This window comes from Neopsephotus bourkii, unplaced genomic scaffold (genome assembly GCF_033783945.1).
Source record: "Neopsephotus bourkii isolate Nb327-2 ecotype Australia unplaced genomic scaffold, CSIRO-AGI_Nbou_v1 NB_908, whole genome shotgun sequence".
Classification (NCBI taxonomy): Eukaryota; Metazoa; Chordata; class Aves; order Psittaciformes; family Psittacidae; genus Neopsephotus; species Neopsephotus bourkii.
This window is the reverse complement of record NW_026901402.1, coordinates 2,164,509-2,191,218: the sequence shown is the minus strand read 5'-3', so window position 1 is coordinate 2,191,218 and position 26,710 is coordinate 2,164,509. Positions and strand designations below refer to the sequence as shown.

The following is a 26,710-nucleotide window of genomic DNA, read 5'->3' as shown; positions in this document are numbered from 1 at the left end:
ATTTGGTATATATGAATATTTGTGTTGAAACAGACAGGTAATTGTTAGTGCTGTGGGAAACAGCATGATAAAATGAATGAGATTCTTCCCAGTTTGAAATTACATTTGCTGAAGTAAGCAGTGTTGGAGGTAATATTAATCTGTTCACCAAAACTACAGAAATTCTGAGACTTCTTCACGCTTACTTATACTGATATTTAGTTTAAAACCTATTCACTTCTTTTGGTCAATTCCTTCGGACTACATTGTGACACCTTTAATGATAGAATTAAACCTTTACTCAATTTACCAGATAAAACCCCAATATTGTTCTTTTTTTGCCCACAACATGAACAGCAGGAAGAGTGAGGGCACTCAAACAGTAGGTTCTTATCCTTTTAATGCATAATGTATTCTTATTTTACTGCCCCATTAGAGTTTCGGGAATTTAACTTACTGGATAGATTTTTCATGAAAATTAAAAAGTAAACTTGAAACTGTATTCTTCATTAAACAGAAGTTTCCCATGAGAACTTTACATAATCCTCATCTGTCAATCAAGTAAACAATGTTAGGTTACCAGTTGAAAGTATTATTAATACAGATTTTTCAAGTTTTTTTATGTATTTTATATTTGTCATATTTTTCAAAGGTATCTGCCCTGTGGGTCAACATGACAGTGATCTCCTCTTGGTTAGAGTATGTATAGATGGAAAGATGGGACTCTTTTTTTTTTTACTTCTAACAATTACATAACAATTACACATGGGCCAAAAAGCTGAGCAACTTGGATTTGAGGCAACAAAATGAGTTCGCTTTCCCTATATCATATATATGTTACTCCATATATATATATATGTTACCCTATGCAAGTTTTTCCATCAGAAACATTATCCAACCTTAGAAAAGAAAGCCATGAGCCTACTGATGAATTCCACCAATAAAAGTGGGATTGAAAGTTATATAGATTTGCAGTTTTGAATAGTTAACATTAATAGAGCTCTTCAGAATGTTAACAGCACTTTAGTTTTGAAGATTGAAATGTTCACAATAATGTGAAGTGCTCTCATAATTTTAAATCAATCTATACTGCAGATCCCCAAATTCTTATTACTGCTAAATATCAGCTGCTCATTTATTGTAATCAGTATGTTGGTTTTGAAGTGTTTCACTGCCTTTTTTACCAAGGCTCAAAACCTCAGTCTAAATATACAGTGAAATCGGTTGGGCCTTATGAATGATGTCCTTAAAAATGCAAAAAGACCAACAAACCAACCTTGATAAACACTTTATCAGCTCACATAAAAAATCAGATTGTTTTATGCAATTTTTTAATGTTTTTGTTTTTAATATGGAAATTAAACAAACCAGAACGCAGTTGACTGTTGGTAACATTCTCCTTTCACTTATTAATACAAATATCTTTGGGAGCAATCTACTGTCAAGCAGCTAATTAGCTACTTCTTTCTCAGTGGAAGCAATATGTGAAATGACATTGAGCTGTACACACAAGCATGTTAAGAATCACAGTTTGCCATGTAAAAAACTGCTAGAAGCATGCTCCTTTTCTCTGTACCTAATTACCAGATCAAAGAATCATTGAAGTTAGAAGGGACCTTTAGAGATTAACTAGTCGGATCTCCTTATTTAAGCAGGACCAGCTACAGCAGATTGCCCAGGACCATGCTCAGGACCGTACCCAGTCCGGTTTTGAGTATGTCCAAGAATGAAGACTCTACAACCTCTCTGGTAAACCTGTTTCAACGCTTGACCACATTCACAGTAAAAAATTTTTGTTTGTTTGGGTTTTTTAATCTTTTTTAGTTGGTACTTCTTGACTCTTTTCCTGTCAGTGGGCACTACTAAGAAGGGTCTGTCTGTATTTTAATTCCCTTTCAGCAGGCATTTATACATATTGGCAAGACCCTCCCCAAGCCTTCCGTTCTTCACACTGAACAGTCCCAGCTCTCCGAAGAACTGCTCATATGAAAGAAGTTCTAACCCCTTCATTGTTTTCATTGTTCTTCACTCAGCTCAAATTAGTAATTCTGTGCCTTTCTTGTCCTGGAATACTCAGAATTGAACACAGCACTCACCAGTCTGCTGTGCCTCACCAGTGCTGATCACCTCTCTTGACCTACTGGCCATGCTCTTCCTAATGCAGCCTAGGATGCTTTTGGCCTTGTTAGCTTCAAGAGAGCATTGATGGCTTTTGTCCAACTTGGTGTCCCCTGACAGAACCATTTCTGACAAGCTGTTTTCTGGGTACTCATTCCCCAACATTTGTGAGTGCTTGGGGTTGTTCCTCCCCAGGTGTAAGATTTTGCACCTCCCTTGAACTTTATGAAGTTCCTGTCTACTCAATTCTCCAGACTGTTGTTATCTTCCAAATGGAAGCACTTCTGTCTCGCACACCAGCCACTCCTCCCAGTTATGTATCATGTGTGAACTACTGAGGATTTACTTCGCTCCATCCTCCAGGTCATTAACAAAGAAGCTAAATAGAATTGTCCTCAGCATCACTGCTTGGATACATTACCAGTGACTTGCCTCCAACTGGACTTTGTGCCACTGTGTCAGTCCATTGTGGCCAACTGCTCAGCCAGTTTTCAGTCCACCTACTCTCTGCTCCTCTGACCCATACATCACTGTTTTGTCTATGAGGAACTTATAGGAGTCAAAAAAATTACCAAAGTCTAGGTAGAACTTATAGGAGTCAAAAAAATTACCAAAGTCTAGGTAGACTATATCCACTTCACTTCCCTCATCTAATAGGATCAGTGTGGTAACCTGTGGAACAAAGTCTAATAGGAGATCAGGAACTAGCAGTGTAACCGGGGGGTGGGGGTGAGGGGTGGGGGGTGGGGGGTCAATAGTGGGTCCATCTCTGTTTAACATCTTAACACTCCGGATGATGGGGCAGAGTTTGTAGATGACACAAAACTGAGAGAAATGGCTGATATGCCAGAATGGTCAAGCTGCCATCCAGAGGGACCTCAAAAGACTGAAGAAATTGTCTGACAGGCACTTCATAAAGTTCAACAAGGGGAAGTGTAAACTCCTGCATTTGGGGAGAAAAAAACCCAATCATCCATATATTCTAGTGGATGACTAGCTGGAAAGTAGCTTGTCAGAAAACGATCTGTAGGTCCTTATGGACACCAAGCTGAACATGAGCCACCTTGATGAAAAGACAGCTAATGGTACGTTAGGATTCATTAAACAAAATATTGCCAGCACGCTGGGAAATGTCATCCTTCCCCTCTACTCAGCACTGGTGAGGCATCATCTGGAGTCCTGTATGCAGTTCTAGGCTCCTTAGTGCAAGAGAGACATGGGGATACTGGAACGAATCTAGTGAAGGGCTATGAAGAGTGCATCTGTCCTATGAGGTAAGGCTGAAAGGGCTGGGACTGGTTAGCCTTGAGAAGAGAAGGTTTGGGGACAACCTTATAAACGTGCTTAAATGCCTGCAGGAATGTTGCATAGAGGATAGAGCCGGTGACCTGTGGCAGGACAAGACGTAATGGGAACAATATGATATACAAGAGGCGTCATATGAACATAAGGAAACATTTGTTACTGAGAGGTGACTGAGCATTGGGCTTTGTCCAAAGATGTTGTGGAGTCCCCATCCTTGGAGGTATTCTAAAGCTGCCTGGATATGGTCCTGGTCAACTGGCTTTAGATGGCCCTGCCTGAGGAGGGATTGGGCAAAATGACCTCCAGAGGTCCTTTCAGAACTCAACAGTTCCGTGATTCTTCCATTTGTATGTATCAGATTGCACAGGGCACCTTTCATAGGTACCTCCTTAATCACCTGCATCAGGAAGCTGTCAGTGTTTTCCAGAAATCTCCTAGATTACCTGTGCCTTGCTGTGTTGTCCTTCCAGGTTAAAGTGTGGCTAAAGTTCTCCATGAGGACCAGGGTCTGTGAATTTGAGGGTTCTTCCAGTTGTTTGAAATAGGCCTCATATACTTCTTGCTCCTGAGAAGGAAGTCCACAGCACACACTCTCTAATACAGCAGCCATATTGCTCTGCTCACTGATCTTGACCTGTGACTTCTCCACTGACTCCCGACCCATCCCAAAGCAGAGCCCCACATAATCCTTCTGCTCTCTCACAAAAAGTGTAACATGCTCCACCCTGTCTTTTTCCCAGCTGATCCTTCAACTGTGTGAGCTGTTCCACCATGTTTCTGTGATCCCAGTGAGGTCATAGGCTCATAACTGCACACAGACTTCTTATTCTTTCTCCTTTTCTCCTAGGAATGTATACCTGGGTAACAGTTCACATAATGATAACACTGAAACTTGGGCTTTGTCTTAATCCTTCAGTATGTATGCCCCAGACACCACTTTTTTAGAAGATTTCATCTTCAAACACTGCCTCTCACACATGGTATTTGGGTAGGGGCTTCTAGTGAGGAGGTAAAGAGGTAATGATGTAAAGAATAGCTGCAATATCATTCTTGAATTTAAGAAGAGGGTGATGTCTTTTAACAGTTTGTCATTATAAATTCTAACTAATAGTAGTGGCTGACACTTTGCAGTATCTTAAAGTGTTGTTAACCAGTTTAAAATGCCATTATGACACAGATACCGTAAAACAAATCTCAATATTACTGTAAAAAAATGCAAGGGAGACCAAGGTAATCACTTGCAAAATTTTTAGTTATTTGTCAATGGAAATTTCCTTCCATAGCTTTAAGCTGTAAGACGAAGCAATGTGTGTCACATACCAGAAACTATTATGACAGTCTTTAGACACCCCAAAACCCAAATCTTAGTGTAGCATGCAAGGATAGGCCCATGGAGATGACAAACTCTTCTACTGACTGAGGTCTGAAGAAAGGTATTAAACTTATATGCCAGACATTCAGCTGTGGCCTGGACAGCTGTACCTGCACCCATTCTCTTGAGTTATCAGAAAGTAAATGAAGCTCTGAAAAGCACATTTGACTTGGTCCGTGATAATGATCACTTACAGCACTGACTGTAAACATTGTGTGTTTCATCCTTTGAAATTTAAAATTGACCTTATATTTGGAGCTGCCAGTGCAATTCCACATTCATGCCAGTGCAGTCTCTTCATATAATCTGCCTTTGTTGTGATCAACAGCAGTGAATTAATCTCTTTAAACTAATCTGAAGGCAGGTTTTTGTCTCTGGATTTAGAGTGGTAAATAAAGGTAACCATGATTGAATGGGTAAAGGAATAAACAGTAAATAAGGATAAGAAACACCTACAAAGAAGGTGGTTTGTGTGTTTTTTTTTTCTATTTTCTGATATGTTAAAAGATGAAACTCTGAATGAGTAACACAATTCTTTTTTGGTTTTATTGCACAAAGAGAGACCCTGAGGATTTGAATTTGCATGTGCTGTAGCAAGAGAAAGCTGAGTCCTTCTGACAACATTCACTCTTGGGAAGGTACTTTTGATGGTGTGCCTGCCTAAAGGGATGATAAGTGCAGCTGTATTAATGCTGTCTCTCACTGTCCTTCACTCTCAGGCCTTTGGTGATCTCACATGGACTCATTTAAGGCTTCCTTTGAGGGATGAGGTGTCATATGAGCAGTATGATCGTATGGTACTGAACCACAACTGGAAAACTGACTGGATGTACATGATATTCGTGAAGATGTCTGTCTGTTTACAAGATTATTGTTTTTTTTTGTTGTTTTGTTTTTTTTTGTTTGTTTGTTTGTTTTTTTTTCTGGGGAATTATCCTCCTGTGTTTTCTTTGTGCAATCAATAACAAAGGTCAGCATAATCCCACATGTCATAACCAAGGTATTTGAAACAGGAAACAAGAAATGTGCCATCAGTGAGATTCAGCCAATTCAGGATTGCATGACACGCACGCTCAATATGTAAGATTTGAGCACTCTAAATTGTCTATGCTTCCCTTTAGGCACTTTGATAGAGTAGTTATCCATCCACTTGAGTTTGGATTGCAGGTTTTCATGGAGCTTTTGACAGATCTAGGCACTCCTTCCCAGAACAGGTATTGCTCACCATCAGTGGGTAGCTACACTCATACTCCCCACCTAAACCTTAAGATACAATACAGCTTTCACACATGTTCAAAAGCTGAAAACCAAGATGTATAATTTATGCCAGCTCTAAAAGGATTAACAGTTTTGGAATGTAGTAGGCAGAGCTTAATTAAAATTTAGATGCTGAGTTTAGATTCTAACTCGGACAAACTGAGACAGATTTGACCCTCTCTTTATATGCACTATAAGGACATACTTAGTAATTTATATATGGTAGGAATGGAAAATGAAAAGCTTACTTCTGTGTCTGTATTATTTATTCAGTACCTTCATTTATTTTACAGAATCTGACTGTATCTTTATGCCCAAGACTGTGTAGTTTTTTTACGTGTGTTAACTCTTCAATAAATCTCAATTTTATAATTTTTACAGCATTATAAACAGAACAGAGAAAGTTTTAATGGAGAATAGGTTCACAAGCATTACCAATGCATGTTCTTCCATCTTCTGCCAGCTTGTAAGGATCAGTACGGAGACACTTATAGCTGCCTTTAGTGTTAATGCATTTAGCAGAAGGAGAGCATGGTGGATTAATTTTATTTTCACATTCATTGATGTCTGCAAAATGAATACAGGGGTATCAATAGTCATTACAAATTACAGAGAGGGATTACCACCTTATCATACACACCTTGTACAGAAACGAAATGCATTGTAGGATTTCAATGCCACAGAGATACTGACAAAAAGAATCTCATTGTTACTGTGATAAGTGAGGGGTCGTTTAAGGGATGTAGGGCTTGTTTGGGGGTTTATTTGTGAGGGGTTTTCTTTTTTGTTTGTTTATTTGGTTGGCTGGTTGGGGTTTTTTGGTTTTATTTTTTTTTAGCTGAAAAATATTAAAAAGGAAGATGTTTTTGTAATCCACCAAAAGCTACAAAGATCAATTAGTGGAGTTTTCAAAAATGTAAATGGTAAACTTGAGAACACTTCTTTCATGTGTTTATATCCTAAGACTTCGAGTTCCTCTATAAGATTTCCCCATACTGTGTTCTACAGAGATATTGAAACTAATAACACTGGCACAGCTTTATATTCTTCTGGGCATGATTCTGAGGACCAAGGATTCAGATTAGCTTTGGTTGCAAAATTTATAACAGTAATCTGTGATATCACTGCAAAGACAGTTGTTTCTAGATGCTATATAAGAAGTCCTGTGAAATGACAATATCCTGACAGAATGTTGAGCAGATGAACAATTATCCATTGGAAAATATACATAAACATATTGTTCTTGAGGCCATTCAAAACCTTTCACTCTCACATCCTGGTTATGTGATGAAATGGGAGACAGTGTGGAGTGCAGGAGTGAAAGTACTCAGTGAAGGAAACAACTAAGTCTTTTCCATATTTCTGCATCTTTCTTCTCTCTGTGTAATACTTATTTGCAGGACTGGATTCAGTTGCCTAAAGATAAGCGCCCAGTGCTCTTTTAGATATTTTCCCATTGGCTATATACAATATTTTCCAGCTTGTTTAATGTCTCTGACCCATGTTCCTGGAAGCACTGCAAGCCCATTTGTGGGCAACAAGCTGAGCTTTCACTGTCCTCTGGTTTTGGTTATAGTCCTTTATTTTCCTTCCCTACTACAATGTCTGATCTACTACTTCAGGCAAAGTAGCTCTTTATGATCAGTACCAGAAACAGACCCTGTAGGAACGGTTTTCTGACTTAGTTTAGTGTTGTCACACAGACCAGTTAGGGAATTCTGTCACTGGAAATAGGATTAGTCTGATCCTCTCTTAAATTTTAATACAAAGCAGCATCTGTGTCCAAAGCTAGCCATCAGCTAGACAGTCAAAAGATTAAACATTTAAAGAATAATCTTAAACTTCATAATGCTTAAGAAAAACTAACTCTAATAACACATCTCTGAAGCAGGAAAAGAAGTTGTTGTTCTGAATGAAGATTCCTGAACAGGTATTACTCCCTTCAAGGCTACATTTTGGGTTAATTCTCACTGGCTTCATCATCATCTTGGAAGGACAACCTGCACAGGCTCTGCTTGCACTGTAATTCAGATATGCTATTTGAGCTTTTGTAGATCCATAGTTGTGCAGTTAACTGTTTTTTTTTCTATCATTAAATAGTGCATGACAGATCTTATCAGCCTACCCTACCACTCAAAGAGAGCAGTGCTTGGTTAAAGCAAAATAAACAGAGCTATCTATCAGGAGTAAGATAACAATATAAACAAGGTAGCATAGTCTAGCTCTGAATGAATTCTTGAATCAATAGAAATTATTTCTGTCAAAACCAAAGTTAGTAATCAGAAATTAACAGCTCCCAGATTCCTGTTTTTGCCAGCAGGCCACTCTGTCTTTTCCAGAACAGCATATAATTTTGACACCATCTGCAAAAATGCCAAGCTCTATTCTCCTTATATTGCTTGATTTATTCCTAATTTGTTGAACATTTAAAAGAATGGGAACACATTGCACAGACATGCATGGAACAAAGTGCTTTCTGCTGTAAAACTCAAGTAGCATCTGCATAAGTGGGTTTTGATGGCTTTCTTTTAATAAAGGCATTGTTTATTCAATATATGCAGCAGCTTGTTTTCCTATAGCAGATATACAGTCTTTTGTTTACATTACTGAACATACTAAAAGAAACTAGGACAAGGAATGATTCGTTCATATAACTTGTTTATTCAGTTTTCTGCCAGGGCATTAATCTATTGAAAAGGTTTCATTATAATTCATTTAACAGCTTTATTTCTTTATATGGTATTTATGTGGATGGAATTCAGTAGATAAATAGGATTTGGATAAAGGAAAGAGCTGCAAATTTCATTTGATTTTTTCCATACCAGGTATACAATTAGAATGAATAGTTTTCTATTCTGCTGTCACAGAAATACTGATAAGCAGACTATTGCGGATCAGGTGCAGCATTTGCATTCAAATTAATTTACCACCATCCATAATATATTCCTAAATATGGCCTTTTCAGGTTTCATGTTTGCTCATATTCTTATAAAGCTGAGTAGTCTGAGTGAGTGTATATATACACACACACACACACACACACACCCCGTTAAAAGCACACACATTTCAAAATGTGAGCAGAAAGAATTCATCCTTCACATCTGTGAAGAGTAAAGGCCTTGTAACAAAATATTTGCAATATTCTTTTTCTTCCTATGGTTTTCAATTCAACAGTAAAAATAAGGCAAAAGTAAAAGAGAAAAGAATAATTAAAATAACAGAAAAACATTCCCTCAAAAATGTGCATGAAAGTTGAAAGACAATATATTTTTACTGATTTTCACCTGCTCTGTCTGGGATGATCACTGTTTGTCTTGTTTTTATATTGCATGTAGGTGGAAGCAATATCTAATCCTGATTTACTACCTTTTTTTCCAACTGGTTGCTAATAGCTAAATTTTTCTTGATCAGGTAATTTTTAGTGACATTTTCTTATCATCATCTTGATTGCTGAATCAGGATGGGTAGAGACTGAGAATTCTGGAGCAAGGACAGCTTCAGATTATCATGTTATTGTACCTATAAAACCTGAAAGTTGGCTACAAGAAGGAGGGAGTTAACTACAAGGAGGGAATTCACTTCTGATGAGCTGTGCTGGACTTTAGCTTTTAGAAAATTCAAAACCACCACCACCAAAAAATATAAATAGATACCTATACAAACAGGAGCCTCAAAGTTCCATCCTTTACTTGTGCAGGTTAATTGCTCTTCTCCTTGTAATTGAAATCCATATTGACATGAATAAATCACTGTAGATATTCCAGTTTCTGAACAGTATACAAAGTCACCATTTTCTACAGTCTTTGGTGTTCCACATGTTTCCTCTACAAATAAAAAGACTGTATTACAAACTTCAAAATAATTATCACTTTACCCTGACAATGACGGTTGACATTATCCTTTATTACTGCTACAAATTTATTTCAAATTAAATTACTCATATGTTTTAAGGTGATCAAGAATTTAACTGCTCATTTCTGGACAATAATTTATATGATGATTACAATTTATAAGGAATACCTCAGGTTTGGCTTATAAGCTTTGTAAAATTATCTTCTAACAGCATGTTGTACACATTTTTTCTTTCATGTGAGAACTCAGTTATCATAATGTCTGAGTATCTCACAATCCATTCATGCTATCAGAATGAAGTTGAAAACCACTATATCTATTACAGAAGCAGCTGAGAAAGGAGGAAAGACCTAGATGTCATTTTTAAGTGGTAGAAATACTAAAGATCTGCACCAGACCAGTGATTCAAGACCTCCCAAAACCAAGGTCAGTTGTCTAATTACTCTCCTCTCCCATCAGAAAAGATAGGTAATTACTATTTTACCTTCCTGATAAAATTCTTTCCAAGCTTCTAAATTCATCCCAGGTATATTGGCACAGTTCTTAAAATCCTGTGGAAACTTTCCAAGTTGAAAGGCATCTCCTGGCACTTCAGAAATTCCTGTATTATCACAAATCACGCGGGACAATGAGTGTTTCTTGAGTTCATGTTTTTGAGCTTCTGTGAAAACATTATCATTTTCCCACCAAAATCTGGAAGAAACATTTTGAAAATATCAAATTCAAAGAGTTGATTATTCTTACTTTACAATACCCTAAGTAAAAAGCCAAAAAGAAGAATTACAGCAAATGTAGGTGGATGAAATAATAAAAGCAAACACCACCATCTGCAGACTTAAATACCCAGCTTGAATGACATGAAAAGGCTAGTATAAGTCTGACCTACTGGCTGGCCAATTCAGATGATGTGTTAAAGAAGTCAGCTGGTTAAAACTATTAATCAGTCACATTTGTAAAATTGTTTTTCATTGATGATACAGGGCTACAAAAGTTACGATCCTGAAGGAAAAATTTGGAAATGGGTGCTTTATCTTATGCACTCCAGCATTCACTGTGCAATGATAAGTTGTTTCAAGCAGAAATTACAGGAGAATTACAGGAGTAGCTATACTAGATTTCCCTATACCACAGTTTTTGAATTCTGCTTGCCATTACTGAATGGCTCCTATGAAAACAGGGATTGCTGAATACTCTTCAGTTTAATATGGAGTTCTTAATTGATAAAAAAGCTTTAGATATGCAGATTAATTATAGCAGAAAATTGTAAGACAGTAATTGTGCTTTTGATCATACAAAAAAGTAAGCTAAGAGGACTGGCTGGAACAGAAAGGAGCTACTTTTTCCATGTTGTCAGATTAGGAGTGCAGTGCCAGAGCAGAAGAATGAGTTGGTGCTACCAAGGTGTATCTCTTATATTACATATAATATTTGTGTGTGCACGCACAAATGCATATATGTTTAAAAATAAAAGGAAAAGGAAAGAAAACACTGGGAGGAAAAAAAAAAGAGAAGATAAACATTATCATGACATGAATGGCAAAATAGTATTTCTGGAGAATCTGATAGCATATATGCATTAGTACATTAAACTGTTAAGCACTGCTAAAATACTTAGATAGTTCTCTGTGATACTCAGGCCAATTAGGATTTTCCCAAATTCTAGGCAGGATTTGTAATAACATGTCCTAGGACTATTAGCAGTAGAGTATGGATGTGTTCACATTGTACAAATTGACTGAACGTTTAACACAGGACTCGGCAGTCCATAGTACTGGGGGAATATGGCTGGAGTTTCTAGAAAAGCCTGTGGATTTTGTATTTACTTTTTTCTGATCAGAAGCAAACAGCAGTTTTGACTGTGGACTCTTTGTAAACCTGGCATGTGTGAAGTGTGTTAGGTTTTTTATGAGCCATCTGATATGGTTCTATGCAAATGGCAAGTCTGATAGTTGTGCTTGTGTTCTGGGCAACATGAGGGCTTCTGGTGAGCCCCAGAGGAGCTTTTCAGGTCAAAATGGACCCTACTGCCAAGAGGAGTGTACCAGTTAAGTAAGGCAAGTGGATGGAGAATTTTGAAAAAATGTAGGCAAATGGTTATCTACAGCAGGACAATCTGGGGAGAAACCTGTCCTATTTTGCCTACACTGGAGGGAGAGGAAATCTAAAGAACCAGTGATGGAGTGAATGTTCCACACCTTGGAAGGACTTTGACAAGAAATGCAGGAGAGGTGGAAGGGCTGAAGAGAGGTAAAAAAGAAAGATGTCTTCCTGCTATCCCTCACTTGCACATTGTGTCCAGACTTCTCAGAGCATTCTGAAACCTCACTGACTGTTCCCAGACCCTTTCCCATAACCAAAGCCATTAAAAACTTGGCTCCACTCAGCTCTCCTATGCCTGTCGTTTCCATGTACATTAAAACCTATTCTACTTTCATCACAAAATTCAGTTTTATATACACTGCTGAGAAGCCTTGAGCAGAAAATTATTTTTAACCTACCCATCAGATAGGTTTTTACTCTAGCAAAGGTTGTTCTGATTGATCTGTATCAGGTGAATTTTACAGTGTGAAAGTAAAAAAATGAAAGAGGATCAAGCTTCCCTATTCTGGAGTGACAAAGTCTGTTCCATAATTTTTGCACAACTATTGCAAATCCTGAGGTCACAAAATGATTCAGAGCAGAAAGAGATAGAAAATCAAGACTGATGGAACAGAAACAATTTGTTCCAGGTGACTTGGTTGAGGTTAAGACAGTGCCTGAGCTTAGTACATTGGAAAAAGAAATCCCTTCATGTTCTGTCAGATTACTGACAAAAGATTTTAAATCTATCAGAATAGAGCTCAGTCAGTAAAAAATCCACTTAGTCCCGATTTCTAGACTTAAACAAGTACATTAGAAGGTATGTTTTGAAATCTATACTTACTGACATGTCAATGTATCTAGAAAGCATGTAGAGTTACTGGTGCAGATGTAGATGATACTGTATCAGACAAGGCACTGCAATGAATGCCAGCCTTTTCCATTCTTGAACCTACTGTGTGACAACTATAACATGTTGTTCCACACTTCTATCTTCTCTTGGTTCCTTTAGTATTAATAACAGAATACCACTTTACATTTAAGTTAGCTGACACAAAGTTTATGGCAGAAACTTGAGGAATTATTTTATTACTAGACTTCTCTTTTTCTCAATTTGGAGATAATGTATTAAATTATACTTGTTTAATTAATGCTAATTGTGTTATAAAACAATGAATAATAAGTAGTGTCCTAAGGCATAGAATAATGGAAGTAAGGCTTGGAAGGACCTTGAATAGTAAAGGCACAGAATTATGGAAGTAAGGCTTGGAAGGACCTTGGTGGATTATCCTTCCCCAAATAGGGTCGAATAAGCCAAGTATACAGTTCAGAGGACTTTCAACTGCATTTTTAACACAGCTGAGTGGAATGTTTGTTGTCTATCCAGTTTATGCTAATAAGATACTACCTTTATGATTAACATCGCTTTTTCCTGTGAGCTAATTAATTAACATTTTTTAAAGTTCAGATTTAAATTCTGCCTCGGATGCTTATTTACATAATGGTTTCTTTCCACAATAGTGACTTATGAGAGGAGCTGAAAGGTGAGCGTGAGGACCAGGTGTACTTAAAACACCACTGCTAGCATGGTGTGAGCAGTTTAAAATTAGTCTTCTCCTGAGATTCAAAATTAATGAACAAGTACATGTTGGAAATGAAAAAAAGCTGGTTTTATAATAGCTTCAGGAGCAGAAGCAAGATATAAACTGCATCTTGTATCCCTTTGTGACTGAAGCTGCATGTCTCCTTCCTTCCTGATGTGGGGTGTTGTACAGGCACAGGATCCTGGTGGTGGTAATGCAGGGTTAGGTGAAAGAACATCCTATGCTGTGTCCAGTGAGGCAATTCTGGGAGAACTCTGCAGTCCTAGTTCACATAAGAACAGGTACATGGTGTTTTTATTATTCCCTCTAGGATGCCTGAATTACAGCTCTTTGCCTATCCTGTCTGACTTTGTTTTGGTTGCCATGGAAAATGTCTAGGTTCTTCTAGCTCCTGAGTCCAGTGTAGGCCTCAGGGACTGGATAGTTAATGGCTGCACAGTAGTATATCCATCCACACAGAAGTTAGCTGCCCCTGCCACAATTAATTGCTGGTGGCAGCTTGCATTTCCACTTGGAATGCAAATTTGGACACCTTAGTACTACAGAAAAAATTTCCACGTCATCTGCTATTGAGACTATACACAAACTGAAGAAGAATAAGCAAAAGTTCACCCAACAAAACCAAAGGAGCTAAGATAAAAATGTGGAAGCAGCAGGAAATAATTTTTTTCAAACATGTATTGTCTTACGTTCTGGGAAATGTCCTCAAATATCTGTAAAATCTCCATTGCTTCTGCGTTTTTTACACAAATTCTTCAGCATCATGAATGAACTCACCGGTCACCATCCCTTAGTGCTTTCATTTGCTTTCCAATTATACATGCAAACAGGGGACCAGTTCTAGCACCTGGAAGAAAGTCTTCTACAAGACCACCAAGCCAAACATCAATATTACTCGGATTGTGGTACAATTCCATGATTTTTTCAGTGACTTTTCGATTGCTTATTACTGTATTCAGGTCAGTGTGAGTTTCCAGTTTTGGTAAGCCACAGAATTCTCGCCAGTCATTATACCCTGTAAGCATTTTGTGGAAGAGAAGGTAAGAGTTGACTGTTAAGCATGATATATGAAATTAATAAATTTAGAAGTACTGAATTCTGACAAACCTAACCATAGCCATAGGCATTTATATCTAGAAATAGGACTACTATTATTGATTAAATTGATCAGGGAAATGACGGCAGGATCTGAAACTAGAGGGTGAATTGCTGCACCATTTTCGTGAAGGTAAACAAAAGCTTAAAACAATTATCCTATACTTAAGTAATGAAACATGATAATAGATAACAGGAGCATGCACTATGTCTTGAGATTTCCAGAGTAGGAATATAGGAGTTAGATGAGAGTGGGCAGGAAATAACCTGAACGAAGTTAGTAACTAAAGCACTCTACTAAGCAGTATCACATTCCAGGGCACATGTCCATCTGTCTGGAAAATAGATTTCTTTTACTTGCTTTTACATCACTGCAATTAAACTCCCCGACATTCCAACAACACTTTAACTTCTGGTCTGGGACATCAAGCCTCCATTTCTACCCTTGGATAGCCAAGAACTTTAAACTCCAAGGCAGAGTCAGACTTCATTTCTACTGTCCAGGGCCAACAACTTAGGTATTCTTGGCTGTGGAGTCATACAGGAGAAATGAAGAGGGTTGTCACCCAGAAACATAATGTCATTTGACAATCAACCAGTCCTATCTTCATGACTAACATGTCGGGCTCAAAGAATAGAAGAGCAGGCCATGTTTGTTTCTTAATCATGCAGAACAGTGATCTGCTCAGGCAGCACGGCAGGGCACCTTTGAAAATAAAAAGGCCCTGATTACCATGATGAGGGTTGCTGCTTCTGTTCTCAGAAGTACACAGAGCTGGGAACCTACTGTATATTTTCAACAGCCATTGCAATCAAATTAAACTAAACTCCAGCAGTCTTCCTCTAAGCTAGTACACCCATGGCTTGACGAGCTAATGATACTTGACTGTTAACTCAGTCTTGTCCTGGGCTGACTGGGGTAAATAAATTAGTGAAAAAGCCAGCACAAACATGTAATATTACTTAAAATGAGGTGTACACCTAACTCAGCCATCTACACCACGTGTACACCACATGTACACCACATACACTACATGGAGACATCTCAACACCTCCTATGCTTGGTAGAGCCAATGAGGTTGTGTCTAAGTTGTCCTGTCCCACAGGCTGGGGGAAGCCTACTGATAGTAAGTAGCTTCTACAGGCAGAAACCCCACTCCTCTGGAGCTGTTTCCAGCAAAAATAATCCTCAGGTACCTACAGTGAGCACATCAGGGTCCACTCACTAGTACTGTCCTTCTAGATTCCAGATTTAACAGATTAATTTAATTTCAAATGCTGTGGAAAATTCTGTTTCCATAAAAGTTAAGAACATTATAAACTTATATTTAAAGAGACACTAAAGTTACTTTTCTTATTACCAAAGCTATGATTTAAAAGTTTAGGATTAAATCCCAAATATAAACAGTTACAATTCAGTTACCAGTTGGGAGAAAATTCAAGAAAAATCAATAGACCTGGGAGTCCATGATCACGGCCACGCTGTAAATTTAATGATGATAAATCGAGTGAACCATTATTGGACAACACAAACAGTTTTTCTGTTAACTCCTCATTCAGCAGTTGATCTTGCACCTGCAGTTTTGCTGAATGTGCTAGAAGACCCCTTAGTAAAGGATCCAAGCCTCCTTTAAACACAAAAGTAATATAACATTACATCATATATATAAACCATTATAACTGTCTTAACACACGTGAATGCATGTATGTTTCCATGGTTTTTAAACATTGGTCACAGAGCTTTTATATTCAAACACATGAAAAATCTCTTTCAGGTTGAAATGGTGGTATGAAAAGGCTCCATTTTCTCCTTCACGTGTAAGAAAATTTGCAATCCGATAATACAATAATAAAAAAATATATATAAAAAATTAAATACCTTCATCATCAATCACCAGTATATTGTCATTCTGCCAGACTGGTTTAATCTGGAGAGCAATTGTTGTCTGATTCAGAGAACTATTTAACTCAGAATAATCATTCCAGTTCATGTTAGTACTCTGGAACCTATTCAGCAATTTAAATAAATGATGCAATTAAATAAATGTCCTTATTCTTAATTCAAGATAAGTAACTTTAAAAAAAATTACAATATTCTGGAAAGAAAGCCACAGACATTTTAAATAAAACCATACCTTCCTTAATAAGCCTCCAAGGACTAAAGAAAACTTCATGCAAATGAAGATTTGGGAATTCTGGATCATCTAAATACTGTGAATTCAATCGCCTTACTATTGGTTGGATCATTGCATGACCAAAACGAAAGGCAGCTGTTGAAAATACATTGGAAACTGTAGGATTCAATGTGGGATCATAACCTGCATAAGGGCCAATATACAGATTAAAAGCATCTGGACCAATGATTTTGGGAATGTAATCTCTTAAAGTAATAATCTGAAAGAAAAGAAAAAAGAAACATTTATCATACAGTGGTTTCATAGATGAACAGTAATGATTAATGCATTTTTCTTCACTCATCTATGCACAAGCATTTGGCATGACTAAGAGCAGGGCAAACAATGTCAGTCCTATTTTTGTAGTAAGGAGACAAATGACAGAAGAGAATCAATGGCACAGCTCAGTATAGTACAGCAATCAGGCCTCTGTTAGCTCTTAGCATAAATGGTAGACGAAGTGTTGCTACTTAGAATACATGGGGGTAATCCAGCTCACAGGAAGTGTGCTGAGATTTAAAGCCTTGATTGAGATAATATAAATTGTAATGCCCTTTAAAATGGCAAAGAAAACATGAATTACTATAAAGTCTTTCAAAAATACTTGTAGATATGAAGAAACTAATTCTAATCAATAATGTCAATATTTCTAATGTCTCCTGGCAGTAATTGTTTCAGTGGTATAATTCCATAAAAATGATGATGAATGGATGCTGTCTTTCAAACAGAAGCCTACATGCTTAATGTTTAAATTACTTTAGTAGGATATATGACTAGATAGTAACAGAGTGATTAAGATTTAAATGATATTCAGTTAGTCATATCAGAGAAAATAAAATTCTTATTTCCTGGCAATTCATCCGATTACTTGCTAAGTACCCAGGCAGGGACAGAATCTGAGTGATTACTGTCACAAAAGGTTCTGTACAGATTTTCATAAAATAGTTAGGGTTGGAAAGTACCTTAAGATCATTAAGCTCCAATCCCCCTGCCATGGGCAGGGACACCTCGCTCTAAACCATATCACCCAAGGCCATATATAATGTCATATAAATCACATGTGCACTGTTTATAGGAAAGTAATTGAATCCTGACCTGCAAACTCAGTAATCATAGAATCAACTATTCTTAGTTAGGGTTGGAAAGGACCTTAAGATCATCTAGTTCCAGCCCCCCCTGACATGGGCAGGGACACCTCACACTAAACCATGTCACCCAAGGCTCTGTCCAACCTGTCCTTGAACACCGCCAAGAATGGAGCATTGACAACTTCCCTGGGCAACCAATTCCAGTGCCTCACCACCCTTACAGTAAAGAACTTCCTCCTTATATTCAATCTAAACTTCCCCTGTTTAAGTTTTAACCCATTACCCCTTGTCCTATCACTACAGTCCCTAGTGAAGAGCCCTTCCCCAGCATCCCTATAGGCCCCCTTCAGATACTGGAAGGCTGCTATGAGGTCTCCACGCAGCCTTCTCTTCTCCAGGCCTAACAGCCCCAACTTTATCAGCCTATCTTCATATGGGAGGTAATACTCCAAGTTAAACAGGCTGTTAGCCTGAAGTGCAACTTCCCTCTGATTCAGAAGGCAGAATTACAGGAGGGATTCCCAAGTGTCCTTATAAACTCAGCAAGCACCCTGGCTGGGTTCGTTTCCAGGCTGTACCTCCTCCAGCAGAAGTCAGCCATACATTAGATATTTGGAAATAGGTTGCATAATTTCAGATTATTTTTGAGAATTTCTTGTTCATGTGAAAAGTTATTTCAAATTTCGTGCAAAAAATACAGAAATTCATATCCCTTTTTATAAGGTTCAGCAGTCTTAGCTTGTCAAAACCCCTCTAGTGTTTTAAAAATTAAGTGTGAATGGGGCACAGTCAATGGAAAAAGGAAAACTAAAGGCTGGAAGAGACAATGTAAAAACATACAAAATATCATAAAAATAAGTGACCAAAAGTGAAACTCATTTTTGCCATTGACCAGAGGAAGGAATAGTATCTCAGTTACATGCAAAAGAATAATATCTCACTGAGGTAGTGAAGAACCAATTGAATGAAGCTCCTCCACTTGGGAAAGAGCACAGAAATAATAGAGAACAACAAAACATAACGATGATATTTAATCCGTTAAATACACACAGTTGGTTTGAAGTTCTCACTGTAACTATTTAAGTCCTAAACTTTTATGTAAAAGTTGATTATATGAGAGCTCAAGTTTTAATAAAAAATGAACACATTATAGTTCTATTAGTAGTCTGTACCACTCTACAATGTGCTACATCTACAATGTGATACTCTATAAACATGAGTTATCATATTGTGCAACATATACTCTTTTATACCATCTATATTTTATCTATTTATCCTTTATTATTTCATAGAGTTTGAACTCTGAGGAATTATCTGGTATTCTAATTTCACAAGTTTCATCTAAGTAAGCCATGCTGATCCCTATAATTGTAGTTAATATGTCAGCTTCAGAAGACACTTATTTTCAACCCACACCTAGGACAATGGCAGAGAAATTGAATGAAAGACACTCAGAGAACACAGGCAAATGTAGAAGGAAATGAAAAAAACACCTATCCACACACAAAAACTAAAGGCAGTTGTCAGCTGTAATTGGGATCAACAGGTAGCAACTCCATTAATTAAGAGATGGTTCTCTGACGCTGTGATGAATCAAAGAGAATTTGATTTAAATTGATCTGCAAAACTTCTGTTTCACTTCGATTAGTGCCATATCATTCAGCTTTCATAATCCAAATGACCCATCAGGGGAAACAGTCTCTGTAAGGAAGAGCATGTGTGCATGTAATTTCATTCTGCAAATCATCATGTACAAAGCACTAATGTTAAGACTGTAGCAACTGGGCTATTAAGCATTTTTTTTCCTGTTTCATATACACTTTCTTTTTCTTTCTTTTTCTTTTCTTTTTTTTTTTTTTAAGGAAAGCAAATTTAAGCTATTTTCTTTCAAATAGCTTAAAAGGAGGAATCCTAATTTTACTTAACCTGTCAAAACAGGAATAAGCAAATCAAGCAGATGGTGCCATTTCAATTAGTAAACAACAATGAAAAAATGTCTTTTTGCACAAAACACTAGGTAAATCAGGGTATGTTTTTACACTGTATACTGCACTGTTAATATTTTAGAGTTAAGCATGTATCATTCCCATAAAATACAAGGGGAGAGTTAACCACTGTTGTGGGTTATAAAAACTACTACTTATCAGTGAAACATGTCCACAATGCAATGAAAAAAATCTGTTTTCTGCAGGATATCATCAGGCATTTGTCATGTTTGGTAACTTTGTTAAGTTTCTATTATTAAATGCTTGGCACTAGAGATATTTGTGGTGCCAAAAATGCTTCCAGGAAGAACAGTATGTCTAGAGAGATTTTTTAAATTCTTATTCTGGAACGAAGGGAAGGCTTCTTGTTCAACTCTCTGTAATTACACAGCCACAAGCAAAAATTATGTTTGAAAGTATTCATTCCAAACAGAGAGAATTTCAAAAATATGCAGCAACTGAGACAAAATTTTATAGGGGAAATCTCAAGGTAACTTCAACTAGAGCTGTCATTAGTGTGCTGGTTAGCATACCATATTAACAGAGATACTGCAATTATCTCCTTTGAATGCTAATAAGCCAGCTAGACATAACTCAAACATGTATCTAATGAGCCATAGGCAAATCTCATTAGCCTGTGATACTGGCAGAAATAATGAGTAGCCCTGATTCATGTAGTGGATTGCCTTGCACAATATGTTTTCTTTCAAGCCATAAAGTTAGTGGACATAAATCAGAGGTGTATGAATGCTCAGAGACCCACTTTTGGATTTGTACTTTCTTCCAACAAGTATTAACAACCCTTCTGACTTGTCAGTGCTATTATTTTAATGTAAGCAGCAGTTTTACAGGAAAAGAGCAGACATGGTTAATGTAAACAAAATAAATGTATGTATGTATGTTTATATATATATATAAAAGTCAAACTTTTCAAAAAGACTGACTAAATACAGTTAAATAAAGTATGCTGCTTTTCTGAAGCTATCTGTCTGTAAGTGAAAATAACAACATGCCAGAGAACATAGGTGGTTTCTTAAAGGAAATATTCTGCATATTCTGCTGACCAAAAATTGTGGCAGAAGAAAGCAAAAGTGTTTTATCGGAGCAGCGAAATTTTCTTTCCTCCTTCCCCAATTTACCTTAAAAAACTCTCCTTTTGTAACAAAAAAAAAATAATTTTGAAGTATCAGAATGCATAGATAAGTCCCCTAGGCTTCAGTTTATTCTGAGCATTGCTCATCTGTTGTTATGGATTATAAGAGACAGACTGAATTGCTGTGTCTTAGGTTATCTAATTAAAGGCAAATCTCCATAAACTCAAAGGCCCTGGTGAGGCTTGGAGGAGCAGCATCAGGCAGAGCAACATGAGTAACCAAACCATCAAAAAGGGGCTCATGGGATTGTTCATTCCCCAAGGCCACCAGTGAGACCAGTCAAAACCCAGGTGTGAAACCCGCCAAGATTAACCAATGAAAGAAACTATCCTCTGAACCTCAAGAAAGCTGAAGAGGCTATTGCCTGCAGGGGTAGGAGTCCTTGTGGACCACAACGAATACCTTCTCAGATGTGAGATGAGCTGTGCCATTAATTTTATGTGAGAACCAGCAAAGGCTCTGCCTTTGCTGTGTGATGGTTGGTGTGGCCTGCTGTGTACACGTGTCCTCCCACACTGAATACAAGTACTGAGAAGAAAAAAAGAAGTTCCGTGATTCTAAGTTAAAGCCTGAACAGCTAATTCAGGAGGGAAAATTAAGTAAAATAATAAAATAACATAAAATGAAAATAAAGTAAATAAAATAAAATAAAAAATAAAATAAAATAGTAATATGCTGTGTAGAAATAGAATTTTCTAATTTTGGGTCTAATATAAATATTCCTATGGTCTCTTTTCTTCAGTATTTTCCCATATTTATAACTCTTGTCAAGAGTAGCCCTTGAAGTTTATTCATTAATGCTTTATTGAGAACTTCACAGGCATTTTTATGTAGGGAAGTTATTAATTTATATAATATGTATGAGAAAGTAAGCATTTTGAACTCGATGTAAATACAGAGACATTACTTTTAATTCTTTTCTTTACTAAAAAAACCCCAAACAACCTATAAAGAAATGCATCTGAAAAGACCTCTTCAAAAGGCAAATAGACATCTGAGAAGCTGGAAAAAAGATGCAGCAGAATAGAAACTGCCATGAAAATCAGAACACTGAGAGGTCTGGCAACACTAAGGACGAGGACATTGAATTCAGGAAAGTGAGGAACAGAGCAAACTTCAAAATTTGAAGTGGAGAAATAGGTGGCAAAGAAAAGGTTTCATGATCTCAGAAGTCCCCCCAGATACATGTTTGAAGTTTTCTCATCAATTCTGTTTTGATATCAGTTCTGGTATTTAATTCAATTTGTAGGTAAGCAAATAGATAAACAAATAAGCAGCTAACCTGATGCAGAGCACCAATAATTTTTCGTGCTTCTTGGTACACTGTCTCAGCACTCCAGTGGCCATTGATGTTCTTGAGGACTCGGGCCATTCGGTTGTGCTCCCTCAGCCATAGTGTATGCATAGCTGTCAGAGATGTAACCTCACTGGAGCGGCTGTCCCCAGCCATAAAGCATTCAATCCTCTCACCTTCACTTGCACTCAGATCTTGTGCACAAGGTGATGGGATCTGGTCTGTAAAAGGCAGGTATTCCCTATGGTTGTCGTAATATTTATCATTTACTTTAAGAAGGCCTTCTTTGCTTGTTAAATTCCTCAGTTTGTTTTCAGCAGCAGGGGTACTGCCATAAACAGTAGAAGCATCAAGGAAAGAAGTTAAGCCATTGATCTGTTGTCTTGGATTTAGTGCTGACAGATTTCCAAGGAGAATACTGTGATCACCAGTGCCACATGCAGCAGATGAGCGGTAGAAGGGCAGGCAATCCATCCCTGTGGATAATGTATCATTGGTGGTCACCTGCATTGAAAAAAACCACATTTTCTGACCTGAAAATAACAGCCATGAAATGTTAAATTAAAGCTTGTGTAAATGTTTTCATCCTTTGTTTTCAGTTGTTCAGATCTCAACTACTGGAATGACATATTCTAAACTTGTAGAGATTGTTTTCTTTCAGATTTAAGCAGAGATGATTCAACCTTTTAAAGCAAAGACAAATGAAAACCAAAACATTTACTCTGTCAATGAGCCATAACTGCCTGTCAGTTCCAAGAGTTTAAAAAAGATTAACTACAATTAAATAGGTGACAACAACCATGAGTATGAGTTTCAAGGGATATAAATCTAGGGTTTTCTTACCAATTCATCAGATAACACTTAATAAAGCTGCTGAAATATCCCAGAAAAAAAAAAAACCACTTCAAAAATTTAAGTAAGAGAAAATAAATATTTTGTACAGACATCTGAGATAACCTCTTTTTATTCTCTCTGCTTACTTTTAATTTTTTTAATCTCTTTGAGAACAGACAGCAAATACTGCATATGTTAGAAAAAAATTGTACAATTTCTTCTTCTTTCTACTAAATAACATAAAGATCAGTCTGTGAAGATAGAAGTCATTAAATTGGGGTTAAAAGTAACAAGGAATCTTTGGAATGGCATTCAAGAGCTTCATACAATAACATCTTTAACTCACTTACTATATCAAGTAAAATTTTCTTACTACTGAAAACTCATGTCAGTAGGGATTGATACCAATGAAGCGTTTAAGAAAGGGTTTAATTTGTTTTTTAAATTTTGTTTGGGGAAGAAATTCTTCTAATATTTATTCACTGCCTAGGTTTGGGCAAATCAAAATTGGTTATTTTTGAAGGAAATATGTAACTTTTCTTCTTCCTTTCACTGATTGCTGAAATCACTAATTTCTCTGCCTTGTGTTTTCTATTTAACATTTGTCTCTATTATTAAATCTCTTGTTATTAGTGTGGCTTCTTTTTCCCTTCAGATGGTAAAGTAAGCAGGAAGCTCATCTCATACAACAAATACCTGTACTAGACAGCCACTGCGCTGTACGTATTTGACTGTCTCCTACTCCTAGTTACCAGTGAAGTCTGGAAGAATTCAGGTATCATTGGGAAAAAAATGTATGAGACACCTTTAAGTTGTTAAACAGCAAGGCTCACAACAAAATGTATCAGCAGTGAATGAAGTTCATGCTGAATAATTTTTAGTTAATTGTCTCTGCAGTTTGAGTTCAAACCCCAGTGGAGAAAAACAGCAGTAATGAACATTAAGAGACTGGCAGACCTGCAGTTTTTTTCCTTTTCATGGGATAAGTAGTGTGTAGCCAGAAGCTGAATGGGCAGATGAGAGGTTCCTTAGATTATTATTATTCAAATGACATCAAAAATAATGTGAGAAAAGTAAATCCCTTTCTGCTGAAATGGGTACAGAACCAATCCCCTCCCCCCCCAATGAATAATATTCATAAAAAAAAAATCATATGAATCCTTTCTTTGACTTGCATAATCCTAGAGGAAAAAATGTCACAGTAAAACTCTCTCTGGACACAATAGTTTTCCTAGTATAGCTGCACACTGATTTAACTTGCTATTATATGTGCACAGTCAAACCTGCATATGGTGGAAGTCTTTTATGTGTAGAGCAATGATAGGTACTAATCATTTCAGTGTACCACAATGAACTGTTATTTCAGCTGAAGAAAAATCTTTCTTATTGTGAACTTGTTCTACAGGAAATGACCTTGTCAAACTACTTTTGCTGTAGAGTTTAAAGAAAACATAGATTATGGTCTATGAAAGTTTGCCAATAAGGAAAACACAAATTTTTATTTGTGGACATGAAGCTAGAAAGAGAGTCAATGACCCCATCTGACAGTGAACTGCTACTTCTGAAACATAAGAAAGAGGCAGGGGCACACCTTATTGGTTAGGTGGCACACACAGACTGTAGCTGAGACAGTAACCTGTCTTGTTACATGTCACCTTTCACGAATCACCTCACTTTTTTTGTAGCTCTTTTCCACCTTTTTTTACCTGAACTGTCTGCAAGATTTTCAGGATTGTATCTTACTAAGTGTATGCGCTGTGTCTAACTTACAGTCAGCAACGTAATTAGTAGTGAATGAAGTCAGTAGCTCTCCTATGAAAGTTTTTATAATGCTTTATTATGTCTCAGCTCTGACCCAATGTAATAATGTAATCATCTGGGGAATGACAGGTTACCTCCACAACCCTGTTTCATGTGTCAGGCTGCTGTAAAAGAAGTATAAACTAAAGCTAGTGGTTTGGGTTTTTTTAGTGTTTTGTTGTTGTTGTTGTTGTTTTGTTTGTTTGTTTGTTTGTTTTACATTATGGGACTCTGAGAAGATAAAGAATGCTAAGGCTCTACCAGAAACTATGGGTTTGATGTGAGAACCTCTGTGTGAAATTCTATAGCTTTTTTCTTGAAAATGTCCAGAGTAGAAAATAATAATTGTTCCCTCTAACCTATGAATCATTTACCTACACTTGTTATTAATATTAATGCACAACCACAATTTCCATTCCTTCATTGAATTGCACTGACTCAGAACATTTTCCACACAGCTTCCCTAACCTGCATACTCAGGAGCTTCCTCTCCCTGGTGAAAATGGCTGAGAGGGCATGCAGCTGTAAGCACAGCTGTCCTTCTCCATGGGTGGATTGTCCCTTGGGTGCCACTGCTCTAGGAATACAGCAAGAGTGCAAACTGGAGCCTCTGTGTTTACATTGTGGATAATATGCTATTGATTTCACTCTCTTTGGAAGCCAGCCACAATTTCTTCATGTACAAAATGAATGCATAAAGCTGTGGCAGTTTTCCAAACGTTTAATAGGTGGAGATTGGTTTTAATTAAGATTTTAGGAAGAAGATGAGTTCCAGGGGGTAACACCATTTTGTTTCACTGTTAAATAAATAGTTTCTCTGGTCATACTAGCAACTAACCTCTCTTTTTTTCTTTTTTCTTTCTTTCTTTATACAATGTCTATTCTTTGCCTTTGACAAAAAAAGAAAAAAAGTCAGAAAATACTAAACATATAATAAAAGCAAAAGAACAACCATGTTCACATCTGTCCCTCTAAGGTATGAATAACAAAATAATAACAAAATGGAGCTGAAAAATGCATGGGACTGTGATCATGTAATGAACCCACAAGTTGGGTAACTTGTCTAATAATCTCAAGGTTGTGTCTTTTATATATCTGCACACTATGGCCATTCTGAGTATCAAACTCTTAACTCCCAGCAGTAACCATGGGTATGCTTTGACCTCCTTTGTCTCCTAGGCTACATTTCAGTGCTAAATTTCATATATGTACACATAACTTGCCTTTAAAAACATCCTTGAAATGCACTCCGTGATGAATCTCTTCACAGCTCCCTTGCTTAGAGCACTGAAGGATGCACTTGTGGATCTAAGCCATGGTAATCTGTGCAGCTTCTTTCTCCCTGCACCGTAATGACTCCACCTTAATGCTAGCCTTGGAGTGCTTTATTAAAGAACCCTTAAATTGTCTCTTTTTAAGCAGGTAGGATTTCTAGGCTTGAACTGGTCAGAATTCAGTGATTAGACTTCTGTGGTCCCTGTGATTCACATTTGATTGAGGTTATGGTCAACAGTACAAGTCTTCAATTAAAAAATTCATTTAGCAATAAAAAATGTGGAGGCTTTGCATATAAATATCAATATTAAATATGTCATTTCAAAGAATACGTCATTAACATGTAAACATAAGCTTTTGAAGACTTTTGTAGTTTTATATCTACAGCAAACTGACTTTTTAAAAAAAGGAGTCAATACACAGCTATACTGTGCCATATGGATAT

The 26,710-nt window shown here is 37.0% G+C and overlaps 1 protein-coding gene across 1 annotated transcript in view; it reads right to left on the bottom strand.

The window, feature by feature from the left end:
- Window positions 1–6,381: 6,381 nt before the first annotated feature.
- The window catches only part of TPO (thyroid peroxidase), a 34,755-nt gene continuing 14,426 nt past the window's right edge, over window positions 6,382–26,710 (bottom strand). The window contains exons 7-13 of the mRNA XM_061357632.1: window positions 22,345–22,860; window positions 16,797–17,055; window positions 16,119–16,289; window positions 14,344–14,581; window positions 10,368–10,576; window positions 9,685–9,855; window positions 6,382–6,598 (exon numbers count right to left, since the gene is read on the bottom strand). Coding sequence (XP_061213616.1) covers window positions 6,438–6,598; window positions 9,685–9,855; window positions 10,368–10,576; window positions 14,344–14,581; window positions 16,119–16,289; window positions 16,797–17,055; window positions 22,345–22,860 — 1,725 coding nt within the window. The 3' untranslated portion in view covers window positions 6,382–6,437. The remainder of the gene's footprint in view (window positions 6,599–9,684; window positions 9,856–10,367; window positions 10,577–14,343; window positions 14,582–16,118; window positions 16,290–16,796; window positions 17,056–22,344; window positions 22,861–26,710) is intronic.